This window comes from Ostrinia nubilalis, chromosome 19, assembly GCF_963855985.1.
Source record: "Ostrinia nubilalis chromosome 19, ilOstNubi1.1, whole genome shotgun sequence".
In the NCBI taxonomy this organism is placed as follows: Eukaryota; Metazoa; Arthropoda; class Insecta; order Lepidoptera; family Crambidae; genus Ostrinia; species Ostrinia nubilalis.
In genome coordinates this window covers 6141692-6157809 of record NC_087106.1, presented here as the reverse complement: position 1 = coordinate 6157809, position 16118 = coordinate 6141692, and the positions used below count along the sequence as shown (strand labels likewise).

The following is a 16118-nucleotide window of genomic DNA, read 5'->3' as shown; positions in this document are numbered from 1 at the left end:
TAACTATCCTAGAAAATAAATTCGAAAAGGTGGGAAAATTAAAACAAAATGGCTTCTCATTTGATCACTGCCAACAGGGAGACCGCGTGAGATCGTGCAAACCTTTAACTGGTAGTGGCAGAATTGTTGCCACCATATTTTGAACCTTATTGAGAAAACATAAGGTACAAAACTAATGAAAAATATTTTTCTCTATACCAGTTAAAGGGTTAAGCTAGATCCGTTTAACGCATTTATGGGATGTTTATAAGCGCCTTGGTGTCTACTATCGCCAGTGCCATGACCGCCATACCAAGAGCAAAACGACTTAAAAGAAAAATAAAATAGCTCACACATAGCTATAATTTCGTTTATGTACAAGTTGTGGTCTCAGATGTAATAAACCATAACAGAGAAGAAAATGAATTACCTTTTAGTTTCTGGTCGTCGATGATTCTTTGGTTCTTGGCGTTGTTGTTCGGCAGCAAGGGAGTGCAGTCCTCGTCGTCCTTCTTGCCGCGGCTTGATGCAGACGATGGTTTTGCTGGTCCCTAAGTTATTAAACACTTTCATAGAATCATACAATAGGCTAGATGACAAAATTTCAATTATTTGTCCGTCAGACAGATAATTAGAAAATATTAGACTCATATTTTTTATTTTCTTTCATAATTTAATAATAACATTGCTACATCGAGTTGAAATGGTGCGATACGTCACGCTTGAGTAGAATTTTCACTCAAAAGTGATGTCACGCGACATTTCAACTCAATATAATACTGTAATTATTCGATTATGGAAAAAAAATAAAAAATATTAGTCTAATATTTTCTAATTATCTGTCTGACGGACTAAATAGAATTTCGATTTCATTACCCAGTCATCATCCCTATTAATATAGAAAAATGTAAATGTTGCTGTCGTCGAGTGGCGACCACGGGCTGGAAGACGTAGCGTGGGCAGGCCTCCTACTAGGTGGACCGACGATCTGGTAAAGGTCGCGGGAATAGCCTGGATGCCGGCAGCTCAGGACAGTTCATTGTGGAAAACCTAGGGGGAGGCCTTTGTCCAGCAGTGGACGTCATTTGGCTGAAACGAACGAACGAACTGTCAAACGTTTGGCCAATATTAATAAATCGTTCGAATGTCTTCAGACTATCTCTTAACTATCTCTTACATGAAAATATACATGTTTAGGCTAAGTTGCACCACCTAACTATAACGGTAACTATGACGATAACCGGTGCTTTTTGTATGGAGTTTGACAGATATTTGACGTTTGTCAAAGTTAAAGTAAGATGGTGCAACCCAGCCTTAGTTTAGTCTTTCAAGTAACAGCTGGCTGTCTGCAAAATTTATAAGTTTAAAAATATGCTTATTTCACCTACCTTGCCCTTAGCGGGTATGACGGACTTCTTCTCAGCCTCTTTCTTGAGAGCCCCTGCAGACTTCACGCCGCGTGGTTCGTCCTTCTTGCTTTTGGTCGGCAGCGGCTGAACCGGAAGATTGGGACGCGCCTTGTCTAGCGCCGCTTGTACCACTGACTTTGATCCGGGCTGTGAATAAAGGATTATGGTCAGACATTTGAAAACATCATACCAGACATTATCATCAGCTTTTTTATTTGGTCTCTACTGCAGGAGCACAACACTCTATAATTTACCAGAAGTATTTGGCTTCCCACGCCGGCCAGATGGGTTTGGGAGGTCTTGATGTTCGCATATTTGTACTTAATGACCTTCTGACATCCACGTGAAGAATTTACTTGGTGGGAAAAGAGTTGTCTTTGTTCTACTCAGCTGAAACCACGTGGCCAAAGGTGTTTCTACAAGTCTCGCTTATAATAGCATAGTATATCAGAGTATCTTCGAAACATGAGTTGAATCTGTGGTCCTTGGAAATTATCTGGGTCTATATGTCACCTTCAAGTTTTAACTTGTCCAGCTGCTTGTGTATGGTTCCTCTCATATCCCACCTTCATTATGTCCAGCTGTTTGTGCATGGTTCCTCTCATATCCCACCTTCATCTTGTCCAGCTTCTTGTGCTGTTCCTGTCAAATATCTCACCTGCAGCTTGTCCAGCTGATTGTGCATGATACCAGTCATATTTCAACTTGTCCAGCTGCTAGTGCATAGTTCCTCTCATATCCCACCTTCAACTTGTCCAGCTGCTAGTGCATAGTTCCTCTCATATCCCACCTTCAACTTGTCCAGCTGCTAGTGCATAGTTCCTCTCATATCCCACCTTCAACTTGTCCAGCTGCTAGTGCATAGTTCCTCTCATATCCCACCTTCAACTTGTCCAGCTGCTTGTGCATAGTTCCTCTCATATCCCACCTTCAACTTGTCCAGCTGCTTGTGCATTATTCTTCTCATATCCCACCTTCAGCTTGTCCAGCTACTTGTGCATGATTCCTGTCTTCTCATTTCAGCTTGTCCAGCTGCTAGTGCATGATTCCAGTCATATTTCAACTTGTCCAGCTGCTTGTGCATGGTTCCTCTCTTATCCCACCCACCTTCATCTTGTCCAGCTGCTTCTACATGGTACCTGTCAAATATCCCACCTTCAGCTTGTGCACTGCTTCGTAGTCCATCTGGAAGCATGACCTCATACTTTGAAACTAGATTCTAAGTCATATCTCACCTTCAGCTTGTCCAGCTGCTTGTGCATGGCCTCGTAGCCCAGGTGCAGCATGAAAGGGAACACGCAGTCCGCAGTAGCTTTACGCACGTCAGCCGCGCGGTCTTCGAGACACGCGAACAGCACTGGCACGCATAGCGACAGCTCCTCGCGAGGAAACGACTTGGCTGGCACTGCAGAAAGTATTTTGGTTAGAGAAGATACTACAGCCTTTTGCAATGAGGGCTATCGTTTTAGCGCTCACCAGTTAGCGCCACTGTAGAGTAAGGTCCTGTCACTTGCTAGTAGCGAAGACAGTGGCACCAACTGGTGAGCGCGAAAGTGGTAGGAGGACTATCGCATTTGCACTCATCAAGATGGCGCCACTGTAGAGTAAGGTCCTGTCAATCGCCATGGGTGCCAACTGTTAAGTATAAAAACGATAGCCCTCATTATAGTCTTTGTTGCACAGTGCACACGACACGTTATGTAAAATTCAACAATCGTAAAAAGTATATTTTCATCTGTTTTTCTAGACGAATGGTAGTTTTAAAGATTTACTTAGCTACTCTGCTTACCATTAGGCAAGTGCTCCGCCAGCCACTGTAGGAGCGAAGCCCTAAGCACCGGCGAGCCAGCCTTGAGGGCGTCGAACACCATTTCTCCGTCGAAGGGCGCCTGAGGTCCCGCCTCGCGGCACCATGTCTCTACACATGACACGGCAGACGTCCGGATCCATTGCTTGCTGTCTCCGAAAGCTGTAAAGAAGTTTAAATTAGAAAGAACATGAAAGTCACGACGGCGACAAGATTTCTCTGTAACACAGTTTCTATTCCTAGATCTATCAATCGTCACTCAAAGCGACGAGAATAAGCGTCCCCGCAGACTACAGACTCTTTGTCGGCCAAGTTTGTTTGGATTTGGTATCGGGAGATTCTTCATACAAAATGAAAGCCAATCAAGACTGCCTAAGTTGCAACGAGAACACAGAAAGGAGACAGTTATTATGAGCCAAACCATACTGCATATAGCATATCTATTATCTAGGATAGAAGGTTGTAGCGAGCTCTGAGCCAGCTTCGAGTTTGAGTCGACACATAACGCACCTATTGTCTAACACATAAGGTTGTTGAACACACCTTGGAAGAAGGCCGGGAAGAAGGTCCGCACGTGCGTCTTGCACTTGGGCCCCATGGCGGTGGCGAGCGACTCGCAGATGTGCAGCGCGCTCTGAGCCAGCTTCGAGTTCGAGTCGACATACAACGCACCTATTGTCTAGGACATAAGGTTGTTATTACCTTGGAAGAAGGCCGGGAAGAAGGTCCGCACGTGCGTCTTGCACTTGGGCCCCATGGCGGTGGCGAGCGACTCGCAGATGTGCAGCGCGCTCTGAGCCAGCTTCGAGTTCGAGTCGACATACAACGCACCTATTGTCTAGGACATAAGGTTGTTATTACCTTGGAAGAAGGCCGGGAAGAAGGTCCGCACGTGCGTCTTGCACTTGGGCCCCATGGCGGTGGCGAGCGACTCGCAGATGTGCAGCGCGCTCTGAGCCAGCTTCGAGTTTGAGTCGACACATAACGCACCTATTGTCTAACACATAGGGTTGTTATTACCTTGGAAGAAGGCCGGGAAGAAGGTCCGCACGTGCGTCTTGCACTTGGGCCCCATGGCGGTGGCGAGCGACTCGCAGATGTGCAGCGCGCTCTGAGCCAGCTTCGAGTTCGAGTCGACACATAACGCACCTATTGTCTAACACATAAGGTTGTTATTACCTTGGAAGAAGGCCGGGAAGAAGGTCCGCACGTGCGTCTTGCACTTGGGCCCCATGGCGGTGGCGAGCGACTCGCAGATGTGCAGCGCGCTCTGAGCCAGCTTCGAGTTCGAGTCGACATACAACGCAACTATTGTCTAGGACATAAGGTTGTTATTACCTTGGAAGAAGGCCGGGAAGAAGGTCCGCACGTGCGTCTTGCACTTGGGCCCCATGGCGGTGGCGAGCGACTCGCAGATGTGCAGCGCGCTCTGAGCCAGCTTCGAGTTTGAGTCGACACATAACGCACCTATTGTCTAACACATAAGGTTGTTATTACCTTGGAAGAAGGCCGGGAAGAAGGTCCGCACGTGCGTCTTGCACTTGGGCCCCATGGCGGTGGCGAGCGACTCGCAGATGTGCAGCGCGCTCTGAGCCAGCTTCGAGTCCTATTGTCTAGGACATAAGGTTGTTATTACCTTGGAAGAAGGCCGGGAAGAAGGTCCGCACGTGCGTCTTGCACTTGGGCCCCATGGCGGTGGCGAGCGACTCGCAGATGTGCAGCGCGCTCTGAGCCAGCTTCGAGTCCTATTGTGTAAGACATAAGGTTGTTATTACCTTGGAAGAAGGCCGGGAAGAAGGTCCGCACGTGCGTCTTGCACTTGGGTCCCATGGCGCTGGCGAGCGACTCGCAGATGTGCAGCGCGCTCTGAGCCAGCTTCGAGTTTGAATCGAGTAGCCGAGCGGAGAGCGCTGCGGGCAACTCGCCGAGGGAAGGCTTGATGGGAGACGAGTTGGTGATGATGGCTTTCAGCTTGTCCAGCGCTTCGTTGCGGACCTGAGAAAATAATATTGGTGTTAATAAAATATCAGAGAAATTTTTCTCTGATATTTAGGTCAGGTGGATTTTTTAATCCAAACCCTAAAAATACTAATTAAATAAATTAACCGAACTAATTAGTTGGGTCCTGTCAATCTAAGGGCCCTCGCCCACGGTGATTTTTTGTAGCGATGCAGTCGCGCTACTGTACCGCGTTAGTAGCGCGTTGGCATCACGTCTGGAGTGCGTTGCAAATGCGACTAACGCGCGTTAGTAGCGATGCTATCGCCCTACGAAACGCGCGACAAAATATCGCCGTGGGAGAGGGCCCTAAATTGTTAGTCACACATTTTAGTAATGGTAATTTACTCAATATTATTGTTTTTCAGATTAAGCATTTACCCCCTTACTAATAAAAAGTTACACAGTTGTTGATCACTGTTTTAAAATGACATTTCTATACTAAACGTCACTTTAAAACGCTGTTCAACGAGCGTGTAAGTTTTATTAGTAAGAGGGTTAATATTTAGCTGCCTGATGCGCAAGTTTCTGTAATTAATACCTTAACACTAGAGTCTAATAACTCTAACAGTCTGCATTTGCGAATTACATTGTTACATTACCTTCCAGTTCTTATCATTAATTTCAGCTACAAGGGCATCCGTAATAAGAGGCGCTATGTCGGTGCGCGGTCTGGAGTCCTCAACGACCGGCGGTTCGTCTTCAGCTGCGTCCTCGTACGCTTCTTCGATGTCGTCGCCCATGGAGCCTTTGCTTGCAGACTGGGGATAAACAAATTAATTAGTACCAACATACTTCAGCGCCCGCTTAAATTAGTTTTTAGAAAAAGAAACTTATACTCAATGGAACATCACACAAATAGGTACAGTAAACACATAACGGTAGCACAAGAAATCCCAAAGAAAAAGGAAATAGTGAACTGAGGTGCAATTATTGTGAAACAGATTTTATCGTACGTTTTTAACTGTCAAATGATTACGATTGCTTTACTCAATTGCACCTTTGAATAGTCCACACTGGAGATTTTGTAATGTCCATTGCAATGGTTCCTCACTCAGCATGTATTGTGTCGTTTCAAAGGCAGTCGTTTTCAGTTTTGAGATAAGAAGCTACACATTTAACTTTTTGTTTTATAGGCCATAGATTATTTTTGGGAACCTGATAGGACGTTCTATTTCTTCATTTTGATCGGCATGTATCTAAAAATCTTTATGGAGTTATGTTAATAGAACAAGTCAATCAAGCTAGATCCATTTACTTACCTTACTGACAGTCCCCAACTGCCTAGTAGGCGTGGGCGGCGTGCTATTCGCGTATTTGTCCAGCTCCAAGCTGATGAGTTGCTTGGTGGCCGGCTTCTCGCTGTCGAAATGGTTGATGAGCGACGGCCCGACGTACAGCGACAGAATGCCCAGGAAGTTCACCGTGGATGTGCGAACGTTGGGGTTTGTTGCTGAGAGAGCCTTTTTGCAGTGCGCGACTATGGACCGTATGTTCATGCTGTAAAGAACAAATTAGTTTTTTAGGTAAGGGTCAAAAGGAAAAGAAAACAGGTTTATTTGTTTTGTATTAGACTACTGAGTGAATCCAGCAGGTAATGAGATGAAAATAAGCTTCATATTTATTTATTTATTTATTTTAGGAATTACAAACAAATGTGTTACAGAAAATCATAAAATGTGTTCATATGATTACGTAACACGTAAACTCATTTACAACTCATACATACCTACTAATACATGGATTATTATAATTGAATTTAATGCTGTAAACTATTCGGAACAAAGTTCATCATGCATGCTAGTCTCTGGGAAAATTCCATAACATATCAGAAAGACATAAGTGGTAAGAATTGTGACGTAACGATATTTATGCTTGATCATCCTTCAGTGAAAGGTATTATTGTCCAAGAGAGGTCATAGTCTACATACAAAAGAACCTCGCTTCAAGTCTGAATTAACAACTTACGAGAATCCAAACTCCTTGATAGCATTGGACATCCAGTTGAACATCTCGGCCTGGACCTTGGGGTTCTTCTGGGAATCCATGGCAAAGGTCAGGCCCTCATTCAATATGTGCTCCAAGCCACACGCCTCCGCAAGGCAAGTAAGGCATTCCGCAGATATGGCGGTGCACGACGCCTCGCCTAGCTTGGTCACCACGTCTTGGAGGACGAAGTCTGCCGCTGTCCTGTTTGGGGAATTTGATATTAGAAAGATTATGAGGGAGGCCTATCGATGGTTGCAGGGTTATTGGTCCGTTGTTTTTGGGACACTATGTATTATATTGTGTGATTGTCGAATTGAGAACGTTTTGCTTTTTTTTAAGTTGGTTAAAATGTCGAACCATTAATGAAATAATGCAGGAAAGCGTTGGATGCTGGTAGATTCATGCCCGTTTTCACCATCAAAACCTATTTTATAAGTTACCACTATGAAAACAAAAGGACAAAGACCAAAAGTGGTCCAAATGTCCACCACCAATGAGACCTATATTGGCTTATAGTCCTTTAAATAGAGATTAACTTTCAGTATGGGACGAAAAAAAAAAAGCTGTCAGTAAAAAGTTATGACTGTTTAAAAATTGTAGTAGTTTACGCGCTAATCTCAGGAACTACTGGTCCGATTTGAAAAATTTTTTTTGTTATGGATAGCCTATTTATCAAGGATGGTTTTAAGATAAATAACATCACCCTACAACCAATAGGGGCGGAGCAGTAAAGACAAATGTTGTAAAAATGAGAAATATTATTCAAACAATTTTCACGCGTACAAAGTCGTAGGCACAGTTAGTATAATATTTAATAAAATTCATCTATAACCCCGCGCCACATGCGACATGACATAACATGCGTAGATTAGTCCAAAATGTGCAATGGATAGAATGATATCAAGAACATTTTTCGGATGAAAAGGTAAAAAACAGACTTTTCATTCAGTCATAACTTTTTACTGACAGCATATTTTTGATTGCGGTTTGGTTATAATGAATCAGTATTTAGTAGACTATTTTACTACATAGGTCTCGTTAGTGGTGGACATTTGGACCACACTCCATACATTTTTGGTCATTGTCCTTTGTTATGTGTTACCATAGTGGTCACTTAAAAATTAGGGATTGATGGTGAAAACGGGCATCAGATTGACAAATCTGGAAATCATTGGGAGAGGTCTGTGTTCAACTGTGGACGTCTTGTAGCTCAATTATGATGATGACGTCAGCTCAATTCTCTTGTAGAGTGAGCGGTACAACAAATGCGAGGGCGCATCGGCGCTAGTTACACCCTGGACGGTGGAGTAATGGTGATGACGTCAGCCTCACGTGGTGACGGGGAAGTTCTCGGTGATGTGCTTGCAGGCCTCCAGTCGTGCGCGTAGCACCTGGACGTTAGTGTCTCGTAGCCCAGGCTTCTTGTTGAGCGTGCGGTACAACAACTGCGCAGACGCGTCGGCGCTAGTTACACCCTGGACGGTGGAGTAATGGTGATGACGTCAGACTCACGTGGTAATGGGGAAGTTCTCGGTGATGTGCTTGCAGGCCTCGAGCCGTGCGCGTAGCACCTGGACGTTAGTGTCCCGTAGCCCAGGCTTCTTGTTGAGCGTGCGGTACAAAACTTGCGCCTGCGCATCGGCGCTGCTCAGTCCCTGGACGGTGGAGTGATGATGACGTCATACTCACGTGGTGACGGGGAAGTTCTCGGTGATGTGCTTGCAGGCCTCGAGCCGTGCGCGTAGGACCTGAACGTTGGTGTCCCGTAGCCCAGGCTTCTTGTAAGCTCTGGTTTGTTGTTAAGCACGTAGTACAACACTGCGCTTGCGCATCGGTTCTAGTTACCCTGGACTGGCGGAATGGACGGATGATGACGTCAGACTCACGTGGTGACGGGGAAGTTTTCGGTGATGTGCTTGCATGCCTCCAGTCGCGCGCGCAACACCTGGACGTTGGTGTTTCGTAGCCCAGGCTTCTTGTAAGCTCTGGTTTGTTGTTAAGCACGTAGTACAACACTGCGCTTGCTCATCGGTTCTAGTTACCCTGGACTGGCGGAATGGACGGATGATGACGTCAGCCGGGCTAGTGACGTCATACTCACGTGGTGACGGGGAAGTTCTCGGTGATGTGCTTGCATGCCTCCAGGCGGGCGCGTAGCACCTGGACGTTGGTGTCCCGTAGCCCAGGCTTCTTGTTGAGCGTGCGGTACAACACTTGCGCTTGCGCATCGGCGCTGCTCAGTCCCTGTAGGCCTAAGATGCGCGCCGTGATAAGCGATTATCACGCCATTTTATCGATTTTGCCCATACATTTTGACGTCGATAAAAGTTATCACGGCGCGCATCTTAGGCCTACTGGACGGTGGAGTAATGGTGATGACGTCAGACTCACGTGGTGACGGGGAAGTTCTCAGTGATGTGCTTGCATGCCTCCAACCGTGCGCGTAGCACCTGGACGTTAGTGTCTCGTAGCCCAGGCTTCTTGTTGAGCGTGCGGTACAGCACTTGCGCTTGCGCATCGGCGCTGCTCAGTCCCTGGACGGTGGAGTAATGGTGATGACGTCAGACTCACGTGGTGACGGGGAAGTTCTCGGTGATGTGCTTGCAGGCCTCGAGTCGTGCGCGTAACACTTGTACATTGGTGTCCCGTAGCCCAGGCTTCTTGTAAGCTCTGGTTTGTTGTTAAGCACGTAGTACAACACTGCGCTTGCGCATCGGTTCTAGTTACCCTGGACTGGCGGAATGGACGGATGATGACGTCAGACTCACGTGGTGACGGGGAAGTTCTCGGTGATGTGCTTGCAGGCCTCGAGCCGTGCGCGTAGCACCTGCACATTGGTGTCCCGTAGCCCAGGCTTCTTGTTGAGCGTGCGGTACAACACTTGCGCCTGCGCATCGGCGCTGCTCAGTCCCTGTACGGTGGAGTAATGGTGATGACGTCAGACTCACGTGGTGACGGGGAAGTTCTCGGTGATGTGCTTGCATGCCTCCAGTCGTGCGCGTAGCACCTGCACATTGGTGTCCCGTAGCCCAGGCTTCTTGTTGAGCGTGCGGTACAACACTTGCGCTTGCGCATCGGCGCTGCTCAGTCCTTGGACGGTGGAGTGGAAGCCTTGGACTGCTGTGAGACGGTTTTTCCAGTTGCTGTCCCCTAGGCCTGGGGAATAATGTTAATGATGTCACAATCATACAATATTTTAACGTCCGTTTTGACGTTACAAAACAAAAAACTTGAAAAAAATGCAAAAAAAAATAGATTCCTCTTAATTTGTAGGCACAAAGTGGATACAGATAACTCGAGACGAAAGAGCAATTTCATACTACGCCCTATCTAAACCTGATTCGAATCCCTGAAAGTGAGTAGCTGTAGAATTATTTGTATGGTAGTTTACGCACTACATTACATTTCTTTGGTTATTTTCTAGATTCGTACATTACATTGTCAGATTACAGATACGGATCGGACGTAGTGCGAAACCTCTCTAAGTAGAATCAGCAAGATTTCAGAAGTTAATAGTTTATACTTCCTCTAAGGCTAAGAACTAACGGCGCGATTTTCACCAGCACCCGCGGCGGTTGTGGAATTGCGGTTTTATTTCAATACTCACGGGAGCGGTTATTTGCGCGGTTATTAATGGTCGCTCGCCGATCGGGCCGTTTTCGCGCTGGCGAAATCCGCCGAGCGGGACCCGCATACAACCGCGCCCGCTTTCGGTGAAAACCGCGTCGTGAGTTGTGCATTAGTTTTTACATAAGTATCTGCATTCTACAGAAGCTGCGGGCCCGCAACGGCCACGTGCGCGGGTGGAAATCGCGCCATGAGTTCTTAGCCTCAGACAATATAAAATTGTGGTGACCTGTAAGGATGTCAGGGGTGAAGAGCATTTCAGCCCTGGCGTCCACTTCCTCGGGCGACAGCTCGTGCTCGCGCGGCGGGCTAGGTTGCGCGCGCGCCGCCGGCGACTTCTTGGCGCCGCCCACGCCGGCTTTCTTCACTGCGCCTGTTGAACAAGATTATTTATTATGTTAGCTTATAGTCCGACGATTACGAAACGTTAAGTGGCAAAAATCAAAAACTAACAACTCAGTTAATAATGCCTTCCTGTAAACATCATAATCATATTTGTTTTTTTTATGCAGGACAAGGCAGATTATTTGACCGCAATCGTACCTAGTGTTAAGTAAGATACAGTCTAGGATGGTACATATCTGCCTTGTAAGTGCCTATTCACTCTCGCCTTGTTATTATTATTATATTGTTGATTATAGTATTCAGCAGGCAGCGAGTTCCAGTCCCTAGCTGTTCGCATTATAAAAGAATCATCGAAACAGTGCGAGCTTGTGTGGAATGGTTTTTATAATGGAATTATGGTTGTCCTACTTGTTGTTGTTGTAATAATTTATTACTTCGGATTTTTGGCATGATTATTACTAATAATCCAGTGTAGATAGTAGAGCCCTCCTGACAATGTCATAGCTGGGACGGTTCATTTTTGGATAACTACATACTGCTGGATGTAACTTCGTTGTGGGTGCAATGACAGTTTAACTATCCCCCGGGACAAACTTGGCCTACCCTGGTTGAGTTTTTATTGGCAGTCAAGTCGTAGATCCTGGCTACTAGGGCATGCATTATTCGTTCGATATTGGTATTCGAATATTTCGAATACTAAAATTTATGGTATTCGAATACTTCGAATAAAACGATTTTTTCGAATACTGCTATTTTCAATATAATGTAAATTAAAAGAAACACTTTTTTGTCTATAATCATTTTAATAAGGATCAATTTGCTTAATACAATCATCTAACTTCAATAACTACTTGAAAAAAAAAACGCTGCTATCGAAGGTATTCGAAAAAATACTGTTCAAACGAATGAAGCCCCACATCGGTGATCTGATACCTGAACACCAATTTGGTTTCCGGGAAAGACACTCCACAACTAAACAGGTCCACAGAACCATAAACATCGTCTCAGAAGCACTAGAAAAGAAACGATACTGCTCAGCTGCGTTCTTGGACATAAGTCAGTTTTCGACAAGGTCTGGCATAAAGGGCTCTTGTACAAACTTAAACAGAACCTCCCATGTCCGTTCTACGAAATACTTAGGTCGTATTTGAAAGACATATACTTTGAAGTCAGATCTGGAGACTCTTGTTCTGCCCTATGCAACATAACGTCCGGTATACCCCAGGGTAGTGTCTTGGGACCCGTGCTATACCTATTGTTTACCGCAGACCTGCCAACAACTGCAAATACATTCACAGGAACCTTTGCTGACGACAATGTAACAATGGCAACACACGACGATGCGGTGACGGCCTCACTCTCACTCAAATCTGTGCATGTTCAATGTTCATGTAACCTTCACTCTCAGAAGATACTCCTACCCACCGGTTAAACTTAATGGTATCCAAATACCTCAGGCTGAGCCGCTGAGGACGTTAGGTATCTGGGCTTGCACTTAGACCGCAGGCTAACCTGGAGAAAGCATATTATATGGACAAAGAGGAAGCACCTAGATGCCAAACTAAAAAACATGATGTGGCTTGTCGGAGTCCAGTCACAGCTGAACACCAGTAGTAAAATGATGGTCTACAAAACTATCCTTAAACCTATCTGGACCTACGGGATACAGCTGTGGGGAACAGCTGCCAAATCCCAATCTCGACATAATCGAGCACTTTTAGACAAAAGCCGTACGTTTGATTTACCAAATGCCGTGGTATATCAGCAACAGGCTCATCTATCAGGACTTGCCATTGCCCACAGTCAGAGGGGAAATAAAGAGCCACACACTCCGCTACAAGGATACACTTTCAAATCATCCAAACTCATCAGTCCAACAACTCAAGACCATTGAAGGCTTCCTATTCAGCAGACTGCAAAGAGCTAGTGCCAGGAGTATCCTTAGTAGATTTTAGGACAGTTGAGAAACCGGATGCCCACTGAGGGCAACTGAGTCACTGGACTCCTGCTGATTTACTACAAACAAAAAATCTCAGTACCACAGGAGATAACTACACCATAACACTAGCACCATTAGAAACCATATGCCTGGCAATTTAACCTTTTTCGCGAATATTTGTTGGCACTTGAAGGGATATCTGTGATTGCGCGCACTTGTCCATTCATCTAACCTTACCGCCAACTTCTTGCCTACAGTTTTAATAGTTTTAAGTTTTATTAATAAGTTTGCGGTCAGATATTTTTACAGTTTTTTAATAGGGAAGGCGTATTCGTATTGTTCGAAAAGACCGAATAATTACATAGATGCTATTCGAATAATAAATTTGGCGAATATCCGAATAATATGGATATCCGGATATCCGAATTGCATGCCCTACTGGCTACACAAGAGTTGCAGCGATGGGAACGAGAGGTGAGAACAGTCCCGTTCTTGCATGTATACCTGCTACAACAATCGCCAGTTCGCCACAAAGCACGATTAGATGATCCGAAAAAATACAAGTATACGATTCTTCAATGCTTTGGTGATCAAGTTAAATCGTCGTCTGATTGAGTTATGTCCAACTTAGCAAGTAAAATTGATACACTATAGAAGAAGAAAAATAATGAATGAATTAAAAAATACACTAATAATGATAGGATTAGGATCTTTTAAAAGAGAATGGTGTGAATAGTTGCTAAAAAGTCAAAGACTGTCGTATCTTACCAGAAGCTGGGCGTTTGACAGGCTTCGGTTGTGTAGACCCAGCGCTGGGCTTGGCGTCGCCCTTGCCTGACGGCGCCACGGCCGCCTTCGGCTTGGCTTCTTTCTTCGGAGCCGCGACTTTCACTTGGATCACCGCCTAAAAATAGCATTGCCAATTAATGATTAAACATTTTAATTAATACAGCACGCTTCGACTAATTAATAATAATAATTAATGCCACTGCTAAATACTAATTGTCTAACCCTTACTTGTCTAACGGTACACAACGACCAAAAAAGAACCTACCACTAAATCAAAACCAAACAAAATAACATACAGAATACAATTCTAAAATGAAATTACAGCACCCAAGTTCAGGTATACGAATTAATTATTAGATTTTACTAATTAACAGACGAGTTAATGGATGTAAAATACTGTGGTAATAAATAATAAAACTTTCGTACAAAGTCTCAACTAACTGTGGTCATCCTCTCAGAAGAAGGAACAAGCCGTACCTGCAGTAGAAAATGACTATTCATCTACTTATATCTTTGAAATCTGAGTATAACATCTCATCAAAAATGACTCAACGGTGCACTAAATATTATTTCTGCACTGCAGAAGTAGTTTATGTATTAAATTAGGGGATTTAAGTAAACTTGTTATGTCTAATTTACTATTTTGGGAGTGTTTTTATGAAGTTACACAGTTGTATCTAATGAAAACAAAGCATACCTTATCAGCAAACTCCTTGATCTTCTGTTCCTTGAGGTTGTCAAGCTTGCCAATATGCGGCGCGATGTTCTTCTCTCCGACTAGCTTCGTGGCGGTGCCTAGGGCTTCGGCGGCCGCGTCTCGGACCGATGGGTCTGTTATTGAAATTGAGTATTACTCCAGAGTTTTTAACACATTGAATGCCAAATATATTTTATGGTCAGGTCATCAGCATCACTAGTGCCTACGCAATATTGCGTAGTTGGCATTAAAAAACGGAATATAAGGATATTTTAGGGAATTTTACTTTTAGTCATACCTTTTAGCTACTTTTATTCTTCAACACAGTAAAATTATGTAAGAACACTTACCAGCGCTTTCCAACAACTTCAGCAGTCCAGCAACATACGCCTTGATCAGTTTTTTATTGAATGCAGCCGGTTGCGTGAGGCACAGCGCTCTTGCTAGGAATAACGCGCTCTCCGCTTTGATTGATGGATTCTTGTTGTCGAACGCTGCCATCATATCTTCCATTATGTTTTCAAGGTTCGTCTGTAACAATTAAACCACATTATAGTGTGACAATAACAATAGAATAGAGTAAGATTTTCTTTCCAAAAATGGGAATTACGCTACTCACAACTTATTGCAATGTTGACAATGGAAATTTTAATATGGACTAACATAGACAGCATTTAAGTGTAAAGAGGTTATCAATTTTTTTTAAAGATTTTTTTTCCATAATTGACGTCATAAACCTTCGGAAGGATCTTAGGGATACGGGACTAGTCCCACTTCTCGTTCCCACCGCTGTAACTCCTGAGTAGCCAGGATCTACAGCTTGACCGCCAATAAAAACCTAACCAGTGAAGGTCAAGTCTGTCCCGGAGGAAAGTTAAACGTCAATAGGGATGTTCTGTCTGGCATATCGAGTTTTATTTACAGATAACTCACGCAAGGGTAGATAGCGTCGATGGCCTCACGTAGGCGACGGCGTAAGGCTGGAAGCTCCTGCGCAGCCCCAGCGCTAACACGCATCATATAGGGATGCTCCCTGTCACGTATATCGACTTATAGTTGACTCACGCAAGGGTATATAGCGTCGATGGCCTCCCGTAGTGCAGCCACCACGTTGGTCTTCTTCTCCTTGAACTTGTCGAGGATGGCCTGCACGCACGCGACTGCATAAGGCTGGAAGCGCCCGCGCAGACCCAGGGCTAATGCGCCGAGCAGACGCCCGCCGAGCGCGACTAGCATGACGTTCGTGTCTTTGGATATCACCTGCGAGATACAACCGTATTGGTGAGCTTAATAGAATTTAAGTTGATTTGAACAGAACTCGACGACTGTAAAAGCAGATTCAAATATCGCTAGTTACAGCCCCATCGAGCGCTGAATGGTGAATCCGTTCTTAACACAAGCTTAGCTGAACGCAGTGACAAATCATGACTAGCTTTTGCCCGCGGCTTCACCCGCGTGAAATCTAGTGTCACAGATCGGCATAAATTATAGCCTATGTTAATCTGGGTTACAAACAATAATACTGTAGTTTCAACAAAA

General features: G+C 44.8%; 1 protein-coding gene across 1 annotated transcript in view; it reads right to left on the bottom strand.

Moving 5' to 3' along the window:
• LOC135081337 (protein mini spindles) overlaps window positions 1-16118 on the bottom strand; it is a 59106-nt gene that overhangs the window by 29305 nt on the left and 13683 nt on the right. Inside the window, exons 7-20 of the mRNA XM_063976055.1 lie at window positions 15645-15839; window positions 14930-15110; window positions 14580-14713; window positions 13862-13997; window positions 11039-11182; window positions 10131-10338; window positions 7162-7383; window positions 6456-6693; window positions 5796-5954; window positions 4971-5190; window positions 3178-3357; window positions 2624-2793; window positions 1368-1535; window positions 410-530 (exon numbers count right to left, since the gene is read on the bottom strand). Coding sequence (XP_063832125.1) covers window positions 410-530; window positions 1368-1535; window positions 2624-2793; window positions 3178-3357; window positions 4971-5190; window positions 5796-5954; window positions 6456-6693; window positions 7162-7383; window positions 10131-10338; window positions 11039-11182; window positions 13862-13997; window positions 14580-14713; window positions 14930-15110; window positions 15645-15839 — 2476 coding nt within the window. The remainder of the gene's footprint in view (window positions 1-409; window positions 531-1367; window positions 1536-2623; window positions 2794-3177; window positions 3358-4970; window positions 5191-5795; window positions 5955-6455; window positions 6694-7161; window positions 7384-10130; window positions 10339-11038; window positions 11183-13861; window positions 13998-14579; window positions 14714-14929; window positions 15111-15644; window positions 15840-16118) is intronic.